The 26,615-nt window shown below is 41.1% G+C and overlaps 3 protein-coding genes across 3 annotated transcripts; all 3 read left to right on the top strand.

Moving 5' to 3' along the window:
• The first annotated feature begins 231 nt into the window (after window positions 1-231).
• Window positions 232-1,218, top strand: LOC118078439 (olfactory receptor 14A16-like). Its single transcript, XM_060281164.2, has one exon. It carries the CDS (start codon window positions 232-234, stop codon window positions 1,216-1,218), a length of 987 nt encoding a protein of 328 aa, XP_060137147.2.
• A 9,733-nt stretch (window positions 1,219-10,951) lies between these two features.
• LOC118079424 (olfactory receptor 14A16-like) lies at window positions 10,952-11,923 on the top strand. The gene has a single exon (XM_060281165.2). It carries the CDS (start codon window positions 10,967-10,969, stop codon window positions 11,921-11,923), a length of 957 nt encoding a protein of 318 aa, XP_060137148.2. The 5' UTR covers window positions 10,952-10,966.
• A 10,110-nt stretch (window positions 11,924-22,033) lies between these two features.
• Window positions 22,034-23,059, top strand: LOC148683890 (olfactory receptor 14A16-like). The gene has a single exon (XM_088654633.1). It carries the CDS (start codon window positions 22,073-22,075, stop codon window positions 23,057-23,059), a length of 987 nt encoding a protein of 328 aa, XP_088510759.1. The 5' UTR covers window positions 22,034-22,072.
• Window positions 23,060-26,615: the final 3,556 nt, after the last annotated feature.

Raw genomic sequence — 26,615 nt, forward strand, 5'->3', positions numbered from 1 at the left:
CAGGTCGGGCATTGTTTTCTTTTTTGGAGAAGACTGAGGCTTCAAGCTGTTAAGGTATCCTGAACCTAAAGTTTTCCTTTAGATGAAGATTTATTATTACACTATTTTGTTCACTTCTTTTTTTTAAATCTGCATCCCACAAAAATCACATCCAAAGCAGTATTGGATAACAAATATTTGTTATCAGAAGAGGAATTAAATCTATGCTTGTCTTCCTGTTTTCTTCTAGTGATGAATGCAAATATTGTCAATGAATCCTCTGTCTCTGAATTTCTACTCCTGGAGTTTTCAGCTGTACGGGAACTGCAGATTCTACACTTCTCTCTCTTCCTGGTATTGTACCTGGCAATTGTATTTGGGAATCTTCTCATCATCTCTGCTGTAGCCTTTGACCACCACCTTCACACTCCCATGTACTTCTTTCTGATGAACTTGGCCATACAGGACCTAGGGGCTGCTTCAGTCACCATCCCCAAATCCATGGCCAATTCTCTCATGAATATCAGACACATATCTTATGCTGGATGCATTGCTCAAGTGCTTTCATTCTTTTTCTTTGCATCATCTGATGTCGCCCTTCTTACAGTCATGGCGTACGATCGCTATGTTGCCATTTGCAATCCCTTACAATATGAAATGGTGATGAACAGGGCAGCCTGCAAACAAATGGTTGCTGGTGTGTGGGTTGCTGGAATTTTCAATGCAGTCATGCACACTAGTGCAACTTTTGCAACCCCTTTCTGCTCAAACAATGTCAATCAGTTTTTCTGTGAGATCCCACAGTTACTTACACTTGCTTGCTCAAACTTCTACCTAACGGAAATTGGAGCTATAGTGGTGAGTATAATACTTGTTTCTGGGTGTTTTGTCTTCATTGTTGTCACTTATGTACAAATCTTTACTGTGGTTTTGAACGTTCCATCTCTTCAGGGAAGGAAAAAGGCCTTCTCCACTTGCATACCTCACCTTGTTGTCTTCTCCCTATTTTGTTTCACAGGATGTTTTGCTTACCTTAGGCCTCCTTCAAAAACTCCATCTGATGGTGACTTTGCAATAACTTTGATGTATACCATTGTACCACCCATGTTCAATCCAATAATTTACAGCATGAGAAATAAAGAGATTAAAAGTGCTGTATCAAAGCTATTGGGTGTGAAGCACTCTTCTATGAATATCTTTTCCAGGCTTTTCCTGAAAAGGTTCCATTTCTCTCTGTAGGTATAAGCATAGCGATCTACGGAGGTATCACAACAAGTTACAGCTTCTAGATAAATTTTGATATGCAGACTCAAAATCTGCCGGGTGTCACAATGACATCTTGTGTTCCTTCACCTTAAATGTACTATTAATAATTTTGCATCTCTGACATAGCTGCCAAGTTATCCCTTATTTACAGGGATTTTCCCTTATGCTGAATAGGCTTCCTCGCGAGAAAAGGGAAAACTTGGCAGCTATGATCTCTGATCACACAGCTTGTAAATCATACATTTAGAGAGGGACTGTTTGTCATTTAGTGCATGCCTACCCTTTCTCTTGTCCCACTGCTTTCATCAGGCAATCAGCTTTTCTGTGGATTGTCATTTCTTTCTATTTTAAGCTAAAGAGTGGGTTTTCCTGGGAAATGGAGCAGTGAAAGCAGACCACTCACATCATTAGTTTCTAGCTATAGAAGAAGCAAAAGTGTGGATGAGCCCTTGTTTAGGAACCTGGGGTGAGAAAGACCTGTTCAGATTAGATTTATGCATTAGCTTTAGGTAAAGGTACAAAATAAAGGGACCCCTCACCATTAGGTCCAGTTGTGACCGACTCTGGGCTTGTGGCACTCATCACACGTTATTGGCCAAGGGAGCCGGCATACAGCTTCCAGGTCATGTGGCCAGCATGACAAAGCCACTTCTGACGAACCAGAGCAGCACATGGAAACGCCGTTTACCTTCTTGCTGTAGAGGTACCTATTAATCTACTTGCACTTTGATGTGCTTTCGAACTGCTAGGTTGGCAGGAGCTGAGACTGAGCAACGAGGGCTCACCCCGTTGTGGGGATTTGAACAACTGACCTTCTGATCAGCAAGCTCTAGGCCAGGCATCCCCAAACTGCGGCCCTCCATATGTTTTGGCCTACAACTCCCATGATCCTTAGCTATTAATCTATTTGCCTATTTAACCTATTAATCTATTTGCACTTTGATGTGCTTTCGAACTGCTAGGTTGGCAGGAGCTGAGACTGAGCAACAGGGGCTCACCCCGTCTCGGGGATTTGAACAACCGACCTTCTGATCAGCAAGCTCTAGGCTCTGAGGTTTAACCCACAGTGCCACCTGTTTTGGAGGGCAACCCAATCTGCTTAGCTGAAGCTAAGGGAGAAACTTTAGAAGGGGCTGTGAGATTCTTGCTAGGCAGTGACACAAATATCCAATTTAGTTGGAAATAGTCTGTCCTGAGACTAGTTTTAAACAAGAATGCTAACTGAGGCTTAAAAGTTCTCTCTAAAGAGTTTTTGCCTGAAACTATTGCAACCCACATAAGTAACCTTTCTAAAATGAAGTGTTGTGCCTTAAGAGAGTGACTCTTAAGTTTGAATCCTCAATGAATGTAAATATATAAAAGTCTATCTTTGTAGCAGAAGTGCCTCCTCATTACTTTGAGCCTTTGGTGGGAGATAGGTGGACCCAGGGCATCCTTCTTATAAGCAGAACACCTGGCTGTTTTTTTTTTTACTGACAAAGAGTTAAAACACATGTCCCCAGTGATTTTTTACTGGGGAGTGTTGTATCTTTTAGATACCCAGGAAATTTGTCCCAACCTTAGTGGTGAGTCTGACACAGTGGCCATGACATAATTTCACAACATCTTTTTTAAAAACCACATCCTTTGGGAAAATATAAGGGTAAGTAATTCCACAAAGTGGAATGGAGGTCAGCTTCCCAGAACTGATAGAGTTCATCCTATTTGTGAAAGTGTATGTGAATATAGAACCGTTGCTTAGAGCAAAAACTTGCTATACTGTGGAATTCATTTAAAGATGACGCACAATATGCCAAACAAAAGACCTTCACATTGAACAGAGGTACCCTTATGTATTTTGAGGAATGGGCAAAGTGAACGATGTATATAAAATCTAAATAATATAGCCAAAAAGACCAGTGGCACATGTTCCTTGCAATGTTTCTAGAAGTACTCAAATGTATGGAATCTTTATGAATCTTTATGAATAAATGAAAAGAACTTCATGCTCTGTAGACATGGTATGCTAACATAGTGTAAAGATTTGAACACAATAGTTAGTCTGATTATGAACTGCCCATAGTTGCCTCAGAGAAGGCATAGGAACTGCTTTGATTGTTAAATTGTTAATTTATTTATTAGATTGTCAGTCACTATATTTTGCCAAGGGCAACCCAAGTCAGCATTGATACACATTAAATCCCACAAAAGCATGGACACTCTGGAGGCAGGTACTATGTGCTACAAGGCCTCTCACCGACCCCAAAAGCAACCATGCACAAATAGAAAAAAGAGGTGCTGGCCCTTCTATTTGAATGTCAAAAAAGTCCACACATTTATATATGGGAGACCAATATTAACAGAAGCAGATCACAAATCCCTTGTCTACATTGCAAATGGTGGCTTCAAGGATACCCTTCCATCTTTTTTTCTTTCTTGTGGAACACTATGGTATTTCCTTAAAGTTATTGTTATTATTTTACTATTTGTTGGATTTAAATACCACCCGTCATCACAAGCGCTCATGGCAGTTCACAAAATAAACACCTGGGTGAAATTTAGAGCATTGACCAAAACACAGCAGAAGGTAGGGAATGGAGCAGGGAACACTTAGCCAGTCATAACTCACACAACTCTCTGTACCATGAAAATAAATAAAAACAATATTTTAAAAAGAAAGAAAGAAATGAGTCTGAGAAAGTCCAGTTGAAACCAGAAGGTTCCAGACAGACTTATGTAGCAATACAGTATTATTATTTTAAATATTATATAGTGTGCTGTTTAGAAACGGTAATTATATTATATTATACACTTAACCTCATTTGCTGTTGCCATGGTAACAAAGTGCACCTGGCACCCTTATCTCAGAACATCTAGACATGGGGTATTTACACCTTAAGACAGGAGCCCAAGCACTGTGCAATTTTCCCGATTGTTCATATTACAGTCATACCTTGGTTTAAGTACGCTTTGGTTTGAGTACGTTCAGTTTAAGTACTCCGCGGACCCATCTGGAACGGATTAATCCACTTTCCATTACTTTCAATGGGAAAGTTTGCTTCAGGTTAAGTACACTTCAGGTTTAGTACGGACTTCTGGAACCAATTACACTCATACTTCAGATTAAGTACGCTTCAGGTTGAGTAGTCCGCGGACCCGTCTGGAACGGATTAATCCACTTTCCATTACTTTCAACGGGAAAGTTCGCTTCAGGTTAAGTACGCTTCAGTATAAGTACTCCACGGACCGTCTGGAATGGATTAATCCACTTTCCATTACTTTCAATGGTAAAGTTTGCTTCAGGTTAAGTACGCTTCAGGTTAAGTACAGACTTCCGGAACCAATTGTGTACTTAAACCAAGGTACCACTGTATACCCACAAGACTATATATCACATTTTTAAAGGAAAACACTAAGATATATGTCAGGGTTGAGACAGACAAGGAGGAGTGGTGGCTAGCTCCCCCTGACAAGCCCCACAGAGGCAAGCCCCCACAGAGGAATCTGAGGAATTCACACTTGGGGAAGACTGGTGGAGGCACTCCTCGGAAGAAGAGCAATCTGACAGGGAGGAGGGAAGATCAGAACTGCAGCAACAAGTCGATCCAGAACCAGGCCCCAGTCAGGCAGGTTATCAGATAGCCCCTCCCCCCTCCCTTCTCTGCAAAGGAACGCAGAGCTGAAAAACGCCGGCTGAAATTAGAAACAGCTGCAGCTCATAAAAGCGGGGGAGGGAACCTGCTACTTAAGAGAGAGGTCGGCTGGCCACTCCTCAGTGTTTGCAACGTCGTACTGAAGTGCCTAGTTGCCTCGCTCATCTTGTCCTTGGTTCCTGTAATCTTGATCTGGCTTTCCTGACCCCGGCTTTTGGACTTCTGGCTTTAACTGACCTTGGCTACTCTTGACTCACACGTAACTGTCTGACTTCAACTGGCTCTGACCAGACTGTTGACCTTGGCTTATCCGACCCTGTCTGCTGCTCTTCAGTGTGCCTACTTGCTGGCACCCTAACAATATATACTGTATATGAAATCCTTACTTGGGGTAGTACTATCACAGAATGTGATTAATGACTACAGAAATTTTTAGAAAACTATCAGGTCACAAATAGAAAAAGAGGTGCTGAATATAAAACAATTGACACTTTTCTATATGTGAGACCAATATTAGCAGAACAGATCACAAACTCTTAGTCACCATTGCAAGCAAGGCCCTCAAGAATACTACAGATATCCAGACTTCCGGTCTGCCACGCTGGAAAGAAGACGCAGAGACCTCGAGCTCCGAGGTCTCTGGCATCGCGGAGGGGGGAAAATCCGCGGGACGCACGGATTCCCCAAAAGAACCCCGGGAAGAGCGTCCCGGGGGCTTAGCAGCCCAGCTGAGCTCCGAAACTTGGCGATTCCTTCGCTGCCCGGGAGGTTCAGTAGAACCGGCCGTGAGCCAGCGGAGTGGAGTCGCGGGAGCCATTTTGGGCACCACCGTCACCTCCGAGTAGCGAAGCCCCGAGTCTTCTACCAGCAAGCGGCAGATTCTTCTAAAGAAACAAAAGATTTGGACAAAGTAAGTGAAATCTCTAATTGGATTTATCAGAATTTAATCGGAATTTTAGGAAGAGTTTTAAAAAATGGAAGTCGATCTCTTCCTACTGTGGACTTTAGAGGTGCGAAAATATCCCAAAGCCGAAAGGGAGAAGGACAGTTTCAAAAACTCCAAAGAAAGAAAGCCTTTTTAACCCCTTCTTGACCTTGGAGCCGGCACCCTACGAGGAGCAGCAAGGCTATTAAGAAATAAATTTGACAGCTGTCAAAAAGGGAAAGGAGAAATTTTTGTTAAGGACGCTATTTGATATTGGAAGATGTTAAAGACTTTGAAAAAAGGTTAGCCAAGATGGAGGTAACCGTTCTCAAGGAAGGAAATTTCCAGTGTCTACTGTCTTCTAATCTCCATTCTGCTTGTGGTTAAGAAAGAATGTCAACAACCTACTCAGCAGCCTTCCGGCAGACTGTTTTAAACTACTTGGAAATTCTGGGAGAAATGAGAGATCTCTTAAAGGGACAGGAACAACTTAGTTCACCGTTGACGAATACAGTGGATTATGATCAGGACCAAGACAACATTTTTGAAAAGGAAAGGGACCTCAAAAATCAAGAAGAGGATGATGCTCAACAAAAGGTGGAAGAAGAAGAAGATGAATATAAGAGTACCAACACTAGCAGCTTTTGGAATTTAAGTGAGAAAGCAATCCTTGAGGAGAAGCATCACCCCCCCCAATGGATAATGATATTTGAAAATGGGGAGACTGAGGAAAATGGAAAAGAGAGAAGTGAGATTGAGGGGTGGGAAAAGCAGAGGGAGGGGAACACAGAGACTGGAAGTTTGATTTGGGAAAGACTTGGTGTGGGCTGAAAAAAGTGGTAAATTGGTAATTTAGTCTGGCTGAAAAACGGTTCTGAAATCTTGGCTGGATGAAGGATATGCTGTACCAACGGGGGAAAGACTCCGGTGGGAAGAAGAGGGTGTTTAAGAGAATAATGTTAAGATGTTTGGTTAGAGATCTTAATAATATGTAATAATTGATATTTCTTGGGGGTAGAGGAAGGGCTGGGGGAAAGAAATTTTAGATTTGTGGAGTAGCAAAGTTATGTTTAGACAGGTAGTTGGGTGGATAGCCACATATCTCCCTCCCTATCGACCTGAAACCTCTGGTGGCAGGGGGGGCTTTGGGGGGAGGGAGGGGTGGAAGGAAACCCAATTACAAATTAGACCTCCCTTGGAGTGTCGTACCTCATGGGTGCCCCTTGTGGCAGGAGGGGACCTGTGGGGAGGTGGCACGAAGAAGGAGGAAAATAATGTTGAGTTTTAAGAATTAGAATAGGAAATAAGAATAAGAAACCCGCCATAATTATATTTAAGAATCATGAAAATCAGGAAGAAGGGATCTGAGGAAGTCACAAATATAATGTCTAACAAATTAAGAATTTGATATATTTTTTATTTGTTTGTTTGTCTGTCTATTATGCTGAAAGATATAAATGATTGGGGGGTTCCCTATCCCAATCTCTCCTTATTTCTCGGGGCCTCCTGGTGGTGGTGGTGGGGGGTTCAGGAGCTGGGGAGAGGGGGGTGGGGACAAAACCAGCCTTAAAATGGACTACCTTCGACTCTCAACACCCGCAGGATCCACTTGTGGCAGAAGGGGACTTGTGGGGGGAGGGGGGAGACGGTGGGCAGAAATGTTCTTTTTTAATGTTTTATCTTTTTGTGTTATTATTATTATTATTTTAAAAAGAATACTACAGATATCCCCCCACCGCCCCCAAGTAAAATCTATGTGGAGATAAGCAGTGACACTAACTGTGAGGTGGTATGTGTCAAATGCATAGCTGCCAAGTTATCCCTTTTTTAAAGGGATTTTCCCTTATGCTGAATAGGCTTCCTCGCGAGAAAAGGGAAAACGTGGCAGCTATGGTCAAATGACAGTTTAAAAATTGTCAGTCTCTACAAGTGCATGGACTGAACTGAGATAGGGCAAAATAATGCTCTTCAGATGGTTATATGGGCCATCTCTACAGGCGGGTCAGCCCACAGAATGTCAAGTCCATACACTCATCCTACAGTTAAACTCATGGTAACTGATGGGGTAATATTTAAAGGAGAAATTCTAGACCCCAATAGCTTCAGACTAGTGCAGTGGTGTGCGGTCATTGGACTAAGGGGACTAGGCTAGTCCTCTAAATGTTCCCCTGGTGCCTCCTTTCCAAAGCCCAGGAAGCTTCTGCCCAGCTTAGGGAAGGAGGTACGAGGCTCCAATGGGTCCAACATCCATCCTGCCATCTTCCCAAAGCCCATCTGGCTTTTGGAATGAGACAGGAGGGCTCCAGCAGCATGTCAGAGCCCTACCACCACCTCCACATTGTGACCTAAGCTTCTGCCCAGCTGAGGGATGGAGGTGCAATGCTCACATGCCTGACATCAGGACATCACAACATCACACACATGATATTGACCCCCCCCCCCAATGCCCTTTGGAAGTCAGTGCCTCTGGCCCTAGCTGTTCCCCTATGAGAAATTTCACCGCATGCCACTGGAATAGTAGGCTCAATGAAAGCAAATTAAAAAGTACAAAGGATTTGCTGAAAAACGCCTTTGACTCCAAACAGATCTTTATTTGGCATCACAAAATGGCTGGACCATGTGACTAGAAAAAGGAAAATCCCCTGCTGAGCTCTTGTTCAATAGAAAACTCAGGACCAAACTACAATGTGCAGAATACCTGAACTGTGACTTAATACTAGTTCAGTCTCAGATACAAAAGAAATGGAGACAAAAAATGTATTATGCCACAGGGTTATAAGCACAAATCCCATTACAACCAAAGGTGACCGTCAAAATGCATGATGGTATCATCTGACACAAAGGTCTTTTAACAAAAAAGCAACTTCAAGATCATATCAAATACAGGACTCAGATTGCCAAGTATTCAAATGCAACAGAAAGCATCTACTTCAGATATTATAAAAGGGAGGAAAGAATGGCAGAAGTAGGAGGAACACAGTGGGGGAGGGATACTGAGCTAGTCATATCTCATACAAGTATTTTAAATATTATATAGTAAGTTGTTTTGAAACAGGATGGTATATTTACATGCCTTGATTATTTGTGTTAGACCCATAGGGCAAAGTCTTTAAAAAACCACCATGGTTGTTTTGTGTGGGACTCCTGGGTCCAAGCATCCAGAAACACAATTGCTAATTTGTTTGGGGCTCTTGAGATCAAACTCCCAGGAACATAAATGGAATAATAATAATAATTTCCACCCAATGGTAAAAGCATCATTCTGCAAGTGTATACAAACATTTTGACTGTCTCAGAAGAAAAGCAGGGAGAGATTTAGAAATAAAATGTTCCATGAGTGGCTAGAAGAATACAGAACATCTTAAAGTGATGAAGAAATTGCATCTGGAAATCTATTCTCTATAAAGGAAAAGAGTAAGGTGTTTATATTTTTTATAGCATTAGTGATACCTGGATAGCTTTTGGAGAGCAAAATGCAGACAATACTACTATACTATAGTCCAGTGGTTCCCAACAGGTGGTCTGGGGACCCCCAGAGGTCCGCGAGCTATGCCAGAGGGGTCCGCAAGATGCTATTAGAATAAAAAATATATTAAATATATTTCGTATGATAACAGATTTTTTGTTTTGGCCGCTTCCTGCATGAGCAGAGTCTAGCGCAAAACTAGAATTAGATGAGGCAGTAGTTCTGCTGTATGCCGTTAAGTGGCACTTTACAAACACTACTGATTTGCAAAGAGGCAGTACGTGCATTCTACTAACGCTCACCTCCCCAAGATGCTTTGCGCGCGTCGGCTTCATTTGTGCGCTACTGCGCAGGTACCCTGTCTTCTCCATTCCCCTCCCTCCTCCCTGGACTCTTATAAAAAGACTCTTAATTTGGCTCTCACTTTTTAATTTTAGGATTAGGAATTAATGGGGGTCCTTGTCACAATAGCGGCTCGATGAGGGGTCCTCGAGAAAATTTTGTTGGGAACCCCTGCTATAGTCTATTGTGTAGAATGCGAAATTGTCCTTTTCCAGGTTTCTCCAGAAACCTAATATCGACTGCACATAGAAAAACCAGAGACCTGGTTTCCATGACAAGCAAAGCCAAATTTTGCTCAGTGGGACTGCATAAATGTGCAACCTCATGGAGAGAGGATTATAATAGCTTTGCTACTCCATGCTCCTTTGTACAGCCCTCAGAAGCTACAACAGGTTTTGACAGAAAATATGCCAAGGATGGAGGCTGAACTGCAGCAGTAGCAAAATCGAAGTAATCAAAATCGAAGTAATAACTATCAAAATGTGTGTTGTAAATATGGAGATGATAGCAAGAGGCATCTGCCCTCTCCACATTTTTTCTGCAGACGTCCACATAGATAGAAAATATGCCAAGGATGGAGGCCGAACTTCAGCAGTGGCAACATTCATCTCCAAGTAATTCTGGTTAGCAGCATCTACTATTTTTGAAACAGCAGTAGTTTATTTTTATTTTTTAATTCATGATTTTCAGTTATATACATTTCAATTCAAAACTCGAATCTTTCTGCAGTTCCTTGAATTTATTTTTATCATTTCCTGCATATTCTATATTACCTTAACTTATTCTTTTATTCATCTACCTTAATTGTATACTCTTATGAAACTGCAGTTTATTATAGTAATCCTGCCAATGTCTTTATCTGTTTACAATTTGTTTGTAAATATTCAATAAACCATTTCCATTCTTTTATAAAAAGTTCATCTTGATTTTTTATTTTTCCAGTAAATTTCACCATTTCTGCATAGTCCACAAGTTTTTGTATCCATTCTTTCACGAGACTTCCTCTTGCCATTTTTGGGCAAATAATATTCTTGCCACTGTAGTAGCATACATGAACAAATTTCTATACTGTTTGGGAAGCGTTGTACTCCTATAATTCCCAGGAGGGGGGGAAAAAGAATACTTAGCAGTAACTTATTTTAAGATAATGGTGCATTATCTATATGGAGTTGAAAGCTAAGTTCTTCTTTAGATGAAGATTTATTATTACACCGTTTTTTTCACTTCTTTCTTTTAAATCTACATCCCACAAAAACCACACCCAAATCAGTATTGGATAACAAATATTTGTTATCAGAAGAGGACTTAAACCTATGCTTGTCTTCCAGTTTTCTTCTAGAAGCAGCAATCATTTTAATGATGAATGCAAAGATAGGCAATGAATCCTCTGTCTCTGAATTTCTACTCCTGGAGTTTTCAGCTGTACGGGAACTGCAGATTCTACACTTCTCTCTGTTCCTGTTATTGTACCTGGCAACTGTATTTGGGAATCTTCTCATCATCTCTGCTGTAGCTTTTGACCACCACCTTCACACTCCCATGTACTTCTTTCTGATGAACCTGGCCATACAGGACATAGGGGCTGTTTCAGTCACCATCCCCAAATCCATGGCCTATTCTCTCATGAATATCAGACACATATCTTATGCTGGATGTGTTGCTCAAGTGCTTTCATTATTTTTCTTTTTATCATCTGATGTCGCCCTTCTTACAGTCATGGCATACGATCGCCATGTTGCAATTTGCAATCCCTTACAATATGAAATGGTGATGAACAGGGCAGCCTGCAAAAAAATGGTTGGTGGTGTGTGGGTTGCTGGCCTTCTCAATGCTGTCATGCACACTAGTGCAACTTTTGCAACCCCTTTCTGTTCAAACATTGTCAATCAGTTTTTCTGTGAGATCCCACAGTTACTTACACTTGCCTGCTCTAATCTCTACCTAGTAGAAATTGGAGTCTTGTTGCTGAGCATAGCATTTGTGTTTGGATGTTTTGTCTTCATTGTTGTCACTTATGTGCACATTTTTACTGCAGTTCTGAAACTCCCTTCTGTACAGGGAAGGAAAAAGGCCTTCTCCACTTGCATACCCCACCTTGTTGTCTTCTCTGTGTTTTGTTTCACACCATCTTTTGCGTACCTTAGGCTTCCCTCTAAAACTCCATCTGACCTGGACTTTGCATTAACTGTGATGTATACCATTGTCCCACCCTTGTTCAATCCAATAATTTACAGCATGAGAAATAAGGAGATAAAAAATGCTTTATCAAAGCTGTTGGGTTTGAGGCAATCTTCTCTGAAAAGGTATAATTAAAGAGATTTCCTGGAACAGAGCATCATTTCAAGTGAAATCTTCCTGATAGATTCATATATGCAAACTCAACATCTGCATTGTTTTAAATGGTTATCTTGCATTCCTTCAGCTCAGCTGTATCTTTCACACTTTTGCTTGTCAGATCCCATGGCATGTTGATAATACATTTACGTATGTATGTTGACATTTATACCCCATTGTACACCTAGGGACCCAGGTGGTGCTGTGGTTAAACCACTGAGCCTAGGGCTTGCTGATCAGAAGGTCGGCGGTTCGAATCCCTGTGACGGGGTGAGCTCCCGTTGCTTGGTCCCAGCTCCTGCCAACCTAGCAGTTCGAAAGCACGTCAAAATGCAAGTAGATAAATAGGAACCGCTACAGCGGGAAGGTAAACGGCATTCCCATGTGCTGCTCTGGTTTGCCAGAAGCGGCTTTGTCATGCTGGCCACATGACCTGGAAGCTATACGCCGGCTCCCTCGGCCAATAATGTGAGATGAGCGCGCAACCCCAGAGTCGGTCACGACTGGACCTAATGGTCAGGGGTCCCTTTACCTTTTTATACCATTGTCCCACCCTTGTTCAATCCAATAATTTACAGCATGAGAAATAAGGAGATAAAAAATGCTTTATCAAAGCTGTTGGGTTTGAGGCAATCTTCTCTGAAAAGGTATAATTAAAGAGATTTCCTGGAACAGAGCATCATTTCAAGTGAAATCTTCCTGATAGATTCAGATATGCAAACTCAACATCTGCATTGTTTTAAATGGTCACCTTGCATTCCTTCAGCTCAGCTGTATCTTTCACACTTTTGCTTGTCAGATCCCATGGCATGTTGATAACACATTTACGTGTGTATGTTGACATTTATACCCCATTGTTCACTTGCATGATTCTTAAAGTGGCCTACAGTGACCATGCCCCATATAAAAGGGGTGCACATTTTGCACGGTTGCACTTAGCACCCTGGGAGCCTCAGGCAGCCCCCAGAAGTTCGGAGGCTGGCACCACCTTCCCAGGCTGGATACCTGTGGTCTCTGCCCACACAGCCAGCCGTCCAATCTAGCCGGGGGAGGTGTTGCCGGGGGGGGGGGGGATTGGCCAGGTAGGAGGAGGTAACCATCCAGTGCCCACAGCAGAAGGCGAGACATACATGGGAAGCATTTGACGGCTCCAGAGCTTTCCCACCCTGTGTGGGAAAAGTTAATGCTTACCAAAAGTTAATGCTCCCAAAAGTTAATGCTTACATTACAGGATAACCCCCTTTTTTCTTCCGCAGGCAAACATGCTCGCTGAAGCTGCTACGACAAGGCCGCTGTTGAAGGGCTGGAAATGACTTTCCTTGCATTGGCAGGTTTTGCCTTTCCCGTAGCAATTTGTCACAACTTTGGTGGTTGCAGGCCTTGGGCGGAATCCTTTAGACATTTACCAAAATTTGGGGGACGTGGGGGAGGTGGCCCCCCCACCCCCATTGCAGTGGTGATACCAGAATTCCTGTTAAAGGGGTCTAGGAGGGAGGCATTGACCATTCGCCCAGGGGCTGTCAGTGGCCTCCAACTCCAGCAGCAGCGAAAAGGGGGGCGGGCTATCTGCTTGAACATATGTTCTCCAGAGCTAGCCCAACCCCCATATATCCTGGATAACCCAGAAATTACCCAGATCCCCAGCTGGGGGGCTGGGAAGGATAAACGCCCAATGTCTGTGCCAAGGTCTCCCTACACCTAAATCTTAATAAAGTTGTGGCCAATTTTAATCCCATAGAACATTGTCTGGTGGTGTTATTCTGCCTGGGGGCTGCCTGGGATTTGGGGGGTCTCTGCCGGACCACGCAATAGGCTGAACACATCTCAGCAACCCTTAATCTTCTAAAATATGGATAGTAACAGGTCATGTTTCCTTTCAGCCCTGACACCCCGCAGCATGTAAACAGCACTTTTAACCTAGTATTCAGGTTTTCAAGGTAGTGTCTCTTTGACATCTGATGGGAGGGCGTTCCACAGGGTGGGCGCCACCACCGAGAAGGCCACCACCGAGAAAATATGTTGCCATCTAAAGGAAGCTCAGGAGAAAATACAAAAAAGAGAAACCTCCTCACTGGACAATGCAGATTTTTACATCACTACTGAAATAAGAACAGAACAGGTACCAGAGGTATTCACCATTCCCTTAGAAGCAGCATAGATAAAGGTGATTGCAATGGTCAGATCTTGAGTCAGCAGCAGTCAGAGTTTATTAAAACACCAACCAATCTGGAAGAACTGGTGAGTCAAAAAATACAGAACTTTGCTGTCAAACAGAGTGGGATTGTATGTCAGCTAGATAGAGGGACTGTTTGTCATTTAGACAGCAACCTGGAGAGAGAAAGACTTTTTCTGATTGGGATTAGGAACTAGCAAAACATGGATGACCAATTTAATTCCTTGAAGGGGAATTAAAAAGTTTAGGAGAAGTTGTAAGATAGTTGCTAGGATAGTGAAACAAATGCCCATTATAAATGGAAATAATCTATCCTGCAAAGAGGTTTGAAGAAATGTGCTGACTGGGGTTTTAAAGTTCAGTGTAAAGCAGTGATGGCGAACCTATGACACGCGTGTCAGACGTGACACGCAGAGCCCTCACTGCTGGCACGCGCCCCATCTGCCCATTCACGCTGTTGTTGTTCCACCCCCATTTGTTCTCCCGCTCCTCCTACAACTTGTCTCCGCTGTTAAAACCCGGGTCCTTTTGTTGTTGTGGTTGTTGTTGTTGCTGGTAGCCAGAGATTGGTTTTTTAACCCTTTCTGTGCTGTTTTTTCTGGCGCTTTGACAGACTATGTTTGGGTGTAACAGCGTTCATTTTTTAAGCCGTTCTGTGCTGGTTTTTTTGGTGCTTTGGCAGACTATGTCGGTGCTGCATGTCAGTTCCAGCGAAGGTATTATTCATTATTTATTTCTGTTCTCCGCCCCCAAAGCGCAGCAGCTTTGGGGCACCCCCTCAAAAAAAGCAAAGCAACATTTGCACCCCCCAAAAAACCTCCAAAACTTTGGTCAGCAGCTCCTCCCAAAAAGCTCAACAACTCTGGGCACTTTGTGATAAATAAGGGTTTTTTGGTTTGGTTTGGTTAAATAATTAGGTTTTGATACAGTTATCTATTACAATTATACATTTTTGTTATTTAAACTATAAATATCATGAAATTATGGTTTTTTCTCTCGACGTGACACACCACCCGAGTTATGCTCGGTTTTTTTGGCAAATTTTGACACACCAAGCTCAAAAGGTTGCCCATCACTGGTGTAAAGAGTGTCTGCCTGAAACTACATATTGTGTCTTACATGAATAAGCATGAATAAAATGAAGTGTCGAGCCTTAGAAGAGTAACCGTTAAGTTGTAACCCACAATGAGTGTTAGTAAACAGATGTATCCAGTGTTGTTACGTACTAAGGAGAGTTGTATCTTTTAAATACTGAGAAAAATGGTCATGCTATCCAGTCACGTGTCAAGACCATCAAACCAACCCCCCATTGGAATAAAGAACTTCAAACAGACACAGAATTTAAGTTTAAGGTTATTGGGCAAATTTTGGCCACAACTTTATTGATTACAAATGTGAGCGGTATTGGCTTAGGCATTGGCTAAAGACTATATCTTTTGAGGATTGCCCCCCGGGTGAAATCTAAGGTATTTCTGAGAGTTTACACCTGGTTGAAATTTACTGGTGGTTCATGCATTGCCCAGAGCTTTTAGCACAGTGGAGATATGCAGTGAGACTGACTGTGAGGTGGTATGTGGCAAATGATAGTTTAAAAATGGCCAGTCTCTACAAGTGCATGGACTGAACTGAGATAGGACAAAATAATGCTCTTCAGATGGTTATATGGGCCATCTCTACAGGCGAGTCAGCGCACAGAATGTCAAGTCCATACACCCATCTGACCCCAATAGCTTCAGAATAGTGTAATGCTGTGCAGTCATCGGACTAAGGGGACTAGGCTAGTCCCCTAAATGTTCCTCTGGTGTCTACTTGCCAAAGCCCAGGAAGTTTCTGCCAAGCTTAGGGAAGGAGGTACAAGGCTCCAATGGGTCCAAGATCCATCCTGTCATCTTCCCAAAGCCCATCCACACACATGACATAACGCCCCCCCCCAATGCCCTTTGCGAGTTAGTGCCTCTGGCCCTAATGGCTCCCCTATGAAAAATTTCACCACATGCCACTAGACTGGCAGGCTCGATGAAGGCAAAATAAAAATTATAAAGCATTTGCTGAAAAAAGCCTCTGACTCAAAACAGATCTTTATTTGGCATTACAAAATGACTAGAAAAACGAACATCTCTGCTGAGCTCTTGTTAAATAGAAAACTCAGGACCAGACTACAGTGTGCAGAATACCTGAACTGTGACTTAACACAAGGCGTTCAGTCTCAGATAGAAAAGAGATGGAGACAAAAAATGTGTGATGGCACAGGTTTATAAGCACAATCCCACTACAACCAAAGGTGACCGTCAAAATGCATGATGGTATCATGTGGACACATAGGCTCTCTTAACAAAAAAGTAACTTCCAGATCATATCAAATACAGGACTCAGATTGTCAAGTATTCAAATGCAACAGAAAGCATGTACTTCAGATATTATAAAAGGGAGGAAACAATGGCAGAAGTAGGAGGAACACAGTGGGGGGGGGGGGTACTGAGCTATCATATCTCACACCAGTATTTTAAATATTATATAGTAAATTGTTTTGAAATGGGATGGTTTATTTACATACCTTGATTATTTGTGTTAGACCCATAGGGCAAAGTCTTTAAAAAACCACCATGGTTGTTTTGTGTGGGACTCCTGAGTCCAAGCATCCAGGAACACAATTGCTAATTTGTTTGGGGCTCTTGAGATCAAACTCCCAGGAACATAAATAGAATAATAGTAATAATTTCCCACCCAATGGTAAAAGCATCATTCTGCAAGTGTATACAAACATTTTGACTGTCTCAGAAGAAAAGCAGGGAGAGATTTAGAAAGAAAATGTTCCATGAGTGGCTAGAAGAATACAGAACATCTTAAAGTGATGATGAATTTGCATCTTTTCTATAAAGGGAAAGAATAAGATGTTTATATTTTTTATAGCATTAGTGATACCTGGATAGCTTTTGGAGAGCAAAATGTAGACAATACTACTATAGTCTATTGTGTAGAATGGGAAATTGTCCTTGTTCTAGGTTTTTTAGAAATGGCCAGTCTCTACAAGTGCATGGCCTGAACTGAGATAGGGCAAAAGAATACTCTTCAGATGGTTATATGGGCCATCTCTACAGGTGGGTCAGCCCACAGAATGTCAAGTCCATACACTCACCCTACAGTTAAATGCATGGTAACTAATGGCGTAGTATTAGAGACATTAGAGTCCCAAATAGCTTCAGACTAGTGCAGTGGTGAGCAGTCATGGGGACTAGGCTAGTCCCCTAAATGTTCCCCTGGTGCCTCCTTCCCAAAGCCCAGGAAGCTTCTGCCCAGCTTAGGCATCGAGGCGTGACATCAGGACGTCACAGCGTCACACACATAAAATCGACCCCCACATGCCTTTGCAAGCTAGTGCCTCTGGCCCTAACTGATCCCCTATGAGAAATTTCACTGCCTGCCACTGGACTGGCGGGGTGGCAGAAAGCAAAATAAAAATTATAAAGAATTTGCTGTAAAATGCCTTAGACTCAAAACTGAGCTTGATTTGGTATTACAAAATGATTGGGTCACTTAACAAGCTAAGCGCTTATTTAATAGAAAGCTCAGGACTAGACTACAATGTGCACAACACCCTAACTCAGATTTAACACAAGGCATTCAGTATCAGATACAAAAGAGCTGGAGGAAAAAATGTGTGACAGCACAGGGTTATAAGCACAAATCCCACTACACCCAAAGGTGACAATCAAAAAGGCATGATTGTATCATATGGACACATAGGGCTCTTAAAAAAAAGTAACGCCCACATCATATCAAATACAGACCTCAGATTGTCAAGAATTAAAATACAACAGAAAGCATCTACTTCAGATATCATAAAAGGGAGGAAAGAATGGAAGAAGCAGGAAGAACACAGTGGGGGGGGGACACACACTGAGCTAGTCATATCTCACAGAAGTATTTTAAATGTTATATAGTAAGTTGTTTTGAAACAGGATGGCTTATTTACATACCTTGATTATTTGTGTTAGACTCCTTGGACAAAGTATTAAAAAAAGACCATTGTTGTTTTGTGTGGGATTCCTGAGTTTTGTAAGGAGAATTACATGAATTATTCCAAAAAAGGCCAAAAAGGAATTTATTTAGGATTTGGATTTTATAGCAATAACTATTCAAATAAAATGCAGAATCAGAAAGAAAGTTAGAAAACAATTAGTCGAGGCTGACGGAAGTGCTAGGCTGTGATAGCCAAAGGTTTGTTATATTGTATAAAATGGGATGTTATATATCGAAAACATGTGCAAAAACCAATAAAAAGAGAGAGAGAGAGAAATAGTTAACAGACTGTCTGTGAGATGGCATATGTCTAGTTAATAGACTATTGAAAAACTTACCAATGTATGGACTGAACTGAGAGAGGGTAAAGATGATACCCTTCAGGTGGTCATACAGGCAACCTCTTGACACCTGTTAGCACACAGAATGTCAAGTTCATACAATCATTATACAGTAGAGTTCATGGTAATTAATGGAGTTGTATTAAAGGAGACTTGCAGTACCCAAAACATAGTAGGCACAAATACAAAGTACAGAGCATACTGAGATAGAGAAATGCAAGAAAAAAAGTCAGATAAATTTTACACTGGCCTCAAGTGAATGTGGGTATAGATAAAAAGATTACAGGCTACCCTATAAGTCAAATATATGATGCTGGAGGACATAAAGAATCAATGGGTATTAAGAAAGCAATGGTAGAATTTTGGTCCAAGCTGGGAATAGATTTGTTTACATGGTGGGGGTGTGACTACTTGCTAGTCAGATATTCTTACTCAAATTTGTTTTTATATACAGCTACTGATTCACACTTCTGTGCATGAAAGCGTTAACCTTAGCCCTAAGATCAAGTTGCAAGTATAGTGGAGATAGCAGGCTCCTAGCTGCTATTGCCCCTTCCCTCTTGTTTTTCTCTAGCTGCTGCTTCCTGGAACAGGCTAAAGCTGCAATATGGCTCTCAGCTGTAAAAGAAACCAAGTGACCTGAATCTTAAAAGTATAGGTCTTTCCTAACCAAAAGACTGCATGTTCCTTTTTGCAAGGAAATTAAGCTATTTTCTTTTCGAGTCAATTTTCGACAACACTTTTACTTCTTTAATTTTTGTACTGCCGATGGATAGAGACTTGCTTGCAGTAAGGTTTGAAACTCTGTGAGTAAATATCTTCACATATTTGCCAAGCTAAGTGTCTATGATTTATTCTAGCTGATGTATTTTCACAGGGAATCCAGCTAAGTTTTAATGTGCTTGGAGAAATAACCATTCTGCTAACTCAGGGGTCAGCAAACTTTTTCAGCAGGGGGCCGGTCCACTGTCCTTTAGACCTTGTGGGGGGCCGTACTATATTTTGAAAAGAAATCTGAACGAATTCCTATGCCCCACAAATAACCCAGAGATGCATTTTAAATAAAAGGAGACATTCTACTCATGTAAAAGCATGAGGCAGGCCCCACAAATAACCCAGAGATGCATTTTAAATAAAAAGACACATTCTACTCATGTAAAAACATGCTGATTCCCGGACCATCCGCGGGCCTGATTTAGAAGGCGATTGGGCCGCATTCGCCCCCCCGGGCCTTAGTTTGCATCCACTGTGCTAACTCAATCAAAAGTATCCTGAAATAGTCACACTTGAGAGCTATTTTTTTTTCCCAGGCATGGGCCGTAGATTTGCATCACAGGTACTTGAGAAAATTCTTTTCATGTTACTTCTAGTCTCAAAAAGTCCCGCTAGTGGGTTGGCAGAAAGTGAAGTGAAAATTATAAATATTTGCTGGCGGGACTCAAAACAGATCCTTATTTGACATTACAAAGTTAAAGGGCCACATCCATAGAGCAGTGAAGCTCCCCTGATGAGCTCTTGTTTCATAGAAAACTCAGGACCAGGATACCATGTGTGTTAACACCTTAACTCTGATTTAACACAAGGTGTCCACTCCCAGATACATCAGCTACTGAGACAAAAGTGATATTATGGCACAGGGTTATGAACATATATTCCTCTGCAGCCAAAGGCGAGGGTTGGATAAATGAAGGTGTCTCAGGGACACATAGGGATGTTGTTAATGAAGAACTAGCTCTCAGACCATATAAAATACAGACCTCAGATGAAGTATGAAATAAACAGCATCACCTCCAGATATCCTAAATGGGAGAACACAGTGGGTAAGGGGAAACTACATGGGGAACACTGAGCTAGTTATACCTCACACAACTATCAGAAATTAGTCTGAGAATGTCCGGTTGAAAGAAGAAGGTTCCAGAAAGACTTATATGGCATTAACATCACCACTATTAATAGTATTAAATAATTTTTTTTTTAAGAAACAGGAATATAAAGAGATCTAGGTGTCAGTGGTTTATTCTAGCTTAAATATTTTCACGGGCAATATTTGTTTAAAGGTGGAAGTTTACATCCTTTGATGGATTTGTGTTGGACTCCTGGGACCAAGGCTTAACAAACACCGCTGCTGCTTTTTGTGGGACTCCTGAGTCCAAGGAACAAAGGAACACAATTGCTGATTTGTTTGAGGCTCTTGAGACCAAACTCCCAGGAACATAATTGTAACAATAGTAATAAATTTCCACCTCATGGAAAATCTTCATTCTGCAAGAGTAGAGAAGCATGTTAACTTTCACAGAAGACAATGCAGGTGATTGATTTATCATCATCATCATCATCATCATCATCATCATCATCATCATCATCATTATATTTTATGTTTACAAAAGGTCCAGGAGTGACTAGAAGAATACAGAACATCTTAAAGTGAGAAAGAAATTGCATCTGGAAATGTATTTAAAGGAAAAGAGTAAGATGTTTATATTTTGTATAACTTTAGTGATACCTGTGTAGTTTTTGGAGGGTTAAATACAAACAATACTACTATTATGTATTGTGTAGAATGTGAAATCCTGCTTGTTATGTGATCTCTCCTGAAACCTACACTGCACATGGAAAACCCAAGGACCTGTTTTCCATGACAAGCTAAGCCAAAGCTTAACTCGGTGAGACGGAACAAAAATTCAACCTCCTGGAAAGAAGATTACAGTAGCTTTGCTCCTCTATGCACCTTTTTACTGTCATCTTAAGCTATACCAGGATTTGACTGAGCACATCATCCAAACCAGGACTAATGGTTAGCCTCTGTCCTCACCAGCCAAGAGCCTATGCATTTGTACATTCATAAGACTGTAGTCTGTGCACAGTGTACATTAAGGTTGAAAGCATATAGCAAAGATTAAAACCGTTGAAACCTCCGTGATCCCAACTAGGAAGGCGTTGCAAAGCATTGGGCCTAGAGTACTGAATGTATGTCTGCTAGTGAGTATGAGCTATTTGTCTGAGGAGTGCGGAACCACTACCAGTGACTCAGTCAAAGACCTCAATGATAAAACAGGGATATTAGGAATCAAGCTGTTAAGGTCTCCTGGACCTAAGTTGTGATGGGCACTGCAATATAAATTAACACCCCCCAAAAATGATCTACTTCACTCATCTAATTTAATTATATACTTATGAAACTACAGTTTATGACAGTAATCCTGTTTACAATTTGTTTATAAATATTCAAATAACTTTCTTGCCACTGTAGTAGCATACATTAATAAATTTCTATACTGTTTGGGTAGTTCTACCCCTATAATTCTCAGAAGAAAAAGGACTACTCAGCAGTCAGACCAATACGACTACCTACTTGTACTTAGCAGTAGTTTATCTTACGAAAATGGTGCATTATCAATCTGGAGTTGAAAGCTAACATCTCCTTTAGATGAATATTTATTATTACACCATTTTGTTCACTACTTTCTTTTAAATCTGCATCCCACAAAAACCACATCCAAAGCAGTATTGGATACCAAATATAAGTTATCAGAAGAGGGCTTAAACCTATGCTTATCTTCCTGTTTTCTTCTAGAAGCAGCAATCATTTTAGTGATGAATGCAAAGATAGGCAATCAATCCTCTGTCTCTGAATTTCTACTCCTGGAGTTTTCAGCTGTACGGGAACTGCAGATTCTACACTTCTCTCTCTTCCTGGTATTGTACCTGGCAATTGTATTTGGGAATCTTCTCATCATCTATGCAATAGCCTTTGACCGCCACCTTCATACTCCCATGTACTTCTTTTTGATGAACTTGGCTATCCAGGACATAGGGGCTGTTTCAGTCACCATCCCCAAATCCATGGCCAATTCTCTCATGAATACCAGACACATTTCTTATGCTGAATGTGTTGCTCAGGTCCTCTTATTTGTTTTCTTTCTATCATCTGATATCACCCTTCTTACAGTCATGGCATATGATCGCTATGTTGCCATTTGCAATCCCTTACAATATGAAATGGTGATGAACAGGGCAGCCTGCAAACAAATGGTCTCTGGTGTGTGGGTAGCTGGCCTTCTCAATGCAGTCATGCACACTAGTACAACTTTTGCAACCCCTTTCTGCTCAAACATTGTCAATCAGTTTTTCTGTGAGATCCCACAGTTACTTACACTTGCCTGCTCTAATTTATACCTTACAGAAATTGGAGCTATAGTGGCGAGTATAACAATTGTGTCTGGATGTTTTGTCTACATTGTTGTCACTTATGTGCACATCTTTACTGCAGTTCTGAAACTCCCTTCTGTACAGGGAAGGAAAAAGGCCTTCTCCACTTGCATACCTCACCTTGTTGTCTTCTCCGTATTTTGTTTCACATCATGCTTTGCTTACCTTAGGCCTCCCTCTAAAACTCCATCTGACTTGGACTTTGCATTAACTGTGATGTATACCATTGTCCCACCCATGTTCAATCCAATAATTTACAGCATGAGGAATAAGGAGATTAAAAATGCTGTATCAAAACTCTTGGGTGTGAAGCGCGCTTCTATGAATATCTTTTCCAGACTTATCCTGAAAAGGTTACATTCGTGTTCATAGGTCTAAGCATAGGGAACTGTGGAGATATCATGACCTGTTACAGCTTCTAGATCAGTGGTTCCCAACAGGTGGTCCGAGGACCCCCAGGGGTCCGCGAGCTATGCCAGAGGGGTCCGCAAGATGCTATTAGAATAAAAAATATATTAAATATATTTCATATGATAACAGATTTTTTGTTTTGGCTGCTTCCTGCATGAGCAGAGTCTAGTGCAGAGTCTGTTTTGCAAAGAGGCAGCGCGCACATTCTACTAACGCTCACCTCCCCAAGATGCTTTGTGCGTGTCGGCTTCATTTGTGCGCTACTGCGCAGGTACCCTGTCTTCTCCATTCCCCTCCCTCCTCCCTGGCGCGCGCTGCCTCTTTGCAAAACAGTAGTGTTTGTAAACAAAGCAAGCATTTTCTTCCATGTGTTTCATGAAAAACAAATATAGGAATTGGCTCGACATGAGGTCGGATTTCAGAGTGAAAGTTTCAAGTTTGGAACCTAATATTTCAGAAATAATGGACTCAAAGGACAGATTTAACTCATCTCATTAAGAACTGAAAGTTAAAACTAACTGTATACAGATGGAGTACTCTGTTGTAACTGTAAAAACATATAAATATAAAATATAAAAAGACTCTTAATTTGGCTGTCACTTTTTAATTTTAGGATTAGGAATTAATGGGGGTCTTTGTCACAATAGCGGCTCGATGAGGGGTCCTCGAGAAAATTTTGTTGGGAACCCCTGTTCTAGATAAATTTTGATATGCAGACTCAAAATCTGCCAGGTGTCACAAAGACATCTTGTGTTCCTCCCCCTTAGATGTACCAATAATAATTCTGCATCTCTGATCACAAATCATACATTTAGAGAGGAACTGTTTGTCATTTAGTGCATATCTAACTCTTTCTCTCGTGCCACTGCCTTTCATCAGGCAATCAGCTTTTTTTGTTGATTGTCATTTCTTTTTATTTAAAGCTAAAGAGTGGGTTTTCCTGGGGAAAGGAGCAGGGAAAGGAGGAAAAAAAACATTCACATCCTTGGTTTCTAGGTATGGGAAAGGCAAAAATGTGGATGAGCCCTTGTTTAGGAACTTCAGTTGAGAAGGACCTGTTCTGATTGGATTTAGGGATTAGCTTTAGAGGGCAACCCATTTTGCCTTCTTAAGGCTAAGGAAAACACCCTAGATGGGGCTGTGAGATTCTTGCTACGCAGTGACACAAATATCCATTTTAGGCGAAGATAGTCTATCCTGAACTAGTTTTAAACAAGAGTTTTGACTGTGGTTTAAAAGTTCTTTGTACAGAGTTTTTGCCTGAATCTATTGTCCCCAAATAAGTAAAGTTTATAAAATGAAGTGTTGTGCTTTAAGAGAGTCAATATTTATCTGGAATCCTCATTGAATGTAAATATATAAAATTCTATCTTTGTTCCAGAAGTGTCTCCTCATTACTTTGAACCTTTTGTGGAAGATAATTGGACACAGGGCATCCTTCACATAAGTAGAACACCTGGCTTTTCTACTTAACAGATGTTTCCAGTGTTGTTACTAGGGAGCGTTGCATCTTTTAAAAACCCAGGAAATTGGTCATGTTACCCAACTCCCATCTTTAATGAGGGAATGTGACACAGCGGCCACTAACACAATTTCTCAAAATCTTAAAAAGGAAAACAAAATCACATCCTTTTGAAAAATATGACTGGAGTTTCACAGAGGGGAAGTAATTCCACACAGGGATTAGGGGTCAGCTTCATAAAACTGATAAGTGTTCATCCCATTTGTTATATTGTATGGGAATACAGAACCATTCCTTGGAGAAAAAACTTGTCATGCTCTGGAATTCATTAAAAGATGACACACAATATTAGGGCGTGTCATTTAAGGACGATTTTCCCCCCCGAATTTGCTCAATGAGGGGTTCTAAAAATATGTTATTGCACATGAGGAATCCAAATCTGCGATTATTTTTATGATTGGTTGATGTTTAGCTTGGTAAATTGCGATCTGTTTGAAATACACTTTTAAAAAAGCCGAAAACTCGCATTTTGAAGTGAAGTTAAAGTTTTTAATCATTTTATACAAGTGAAAATATAAAGAAATTTTGTTTCCAGCTGTAACAACATATCATTACTTTATCATATAATGTCCTATTATAGTAAAAAAAAAGAATAATAAATTAACAACTTCAAGGGCTGGTATCACATGATCATGTATCCGCTGAGGGCCCACATCTGAGTAGGAGAGCCACTGGCAGAAGCCCCCTGGACCATGCTCTTCAAAATAAGTGTACACTGTTAAAATTTGATTCCTGTAGAATCTAAAGGCCTGCTCTTGATCCTCACAAAGATGGTGTCAGACTTGGAGAAACCATATTCCATGCAGGTCAAGACTTCTGTTTATTTAATGGTTCTGAAGCAGGAGAATATATAGTATTTCCATCCTTCCATTACTGTGATAGAAGGGTTACCATAGTGCTTATTATCCATGCTACTATTGAAGGAACTAAAATCTTGTATTTCTTAAAATGTGGCAATCCTTCTCTTAAAATTGGGTGCCTGTCCAACAGCCTGAATCCTACACTATCAGAATGCTGTTTTTGCACACACACCCCAATTTATCCAATAAGGAAAGACCGTCACTCGACTGAACTTTGGTACGTAGCTCTACTTTACAGTGTATTTTTAACACCTCCAAGTAGTTTATCCAGTCCTCTGCATAGACTTCATTATCGTGTTTATCATCATAGCTATTCTTCAAAGAAAACATGCTTTTCTCCTTCATGGGAATAAAATTCTGTTTGCAAAGGGTGGGAGTGAGCAACAAAGGGACACAATTCTCTGCTTAATATAGTGTGTGTGTGTGTGTGTGTGTGTGTGTGTGTGTGTGTATATATATATATATATATATATATATATATATATATATATATATATAAAAATGATGTTTGTGGGTGAGGATCCCAGCTCCTTTGATGACCACACAATTATTCTGGTACCAGAGATGCTCTGTAACATATTCAAGCAAGACCCCAGCCCCCAGTCTCCAATGCAACACAGAAGACAATTGCTAGGGCTGGTTAGATGTCCTCATGCCACCCCATTCTGTCTATCTTGGATAGACGATAAATCTACTTGTCAGAGCATTTCGGCTTTGAAACCCCAACGACCTCAGTGGGTGGACTGGTGGTAGAAAACAAAAAAGATATCACATACTGTTGTATAATATTAATATTAATAGTACAGATAACTACAATACATATATCAGAGAACTACAATACAGTGGTACCCCACAAGACGAACGCCTCATGCAATGAAAAACTCACAAGATGAAAGCGTTTTGTGTTGCGCGAGGCGACTCGCAAGACAAAGTTTCCTATGACCGCGCTTCGCAAGACAAATAGGAATGCATTAACTAAATGGGTAGACCGGGTAAACCGGGAAAATTTTAAACCATGCTTTCCAAGATGAGCTTTTTGCTATATGAAGCGACTTGCAGAACAAATTAATTTCATCTTGCGAGGTACCACTGTATCTTGTAATCAATTTTAGGCACTTATCAACATCTGTTTTCA

This window comes from Zootoca vivipara, chromosome 12, assembly GCF_965207765.1.
Source record: "Zootoca vivipara chromosome 12, rZooViv2.hap1.1, whole genome shotgun sequence".
Taxonomy (NCBI): domain Eukaryota; kingdom Metazoa; phylum Chordata; class Lepidosauria; order Squamata; family Lacertidae; genus Zootoca; species Zootoca vivipara.

What these genes read in the sequence shown, in the direction of transcription:
- LOC118078439 (XM_060281164.2), top strand. Translation starts at nt 232, where the DNA reads ATGAATGCAAATATTGTCAATGAATCCTCTGTCTCTGAATTTCTACTC.
- LOC118079424 (XM_060281165.2), top strand. Translation starts at nt 10,967, where the DNA reads ATGATGAATGCAAAGATAGGCAATGAATCCTCTGTCTCTGAATTTCTA.
- LOC148683890 (XM_088654633.1), top strand. Translation starts at nt 22,073, where the DNA reads ATGAATGCAAAGATAGGCAATCAATCCTCTGTCTCTGAATTTCTACTC.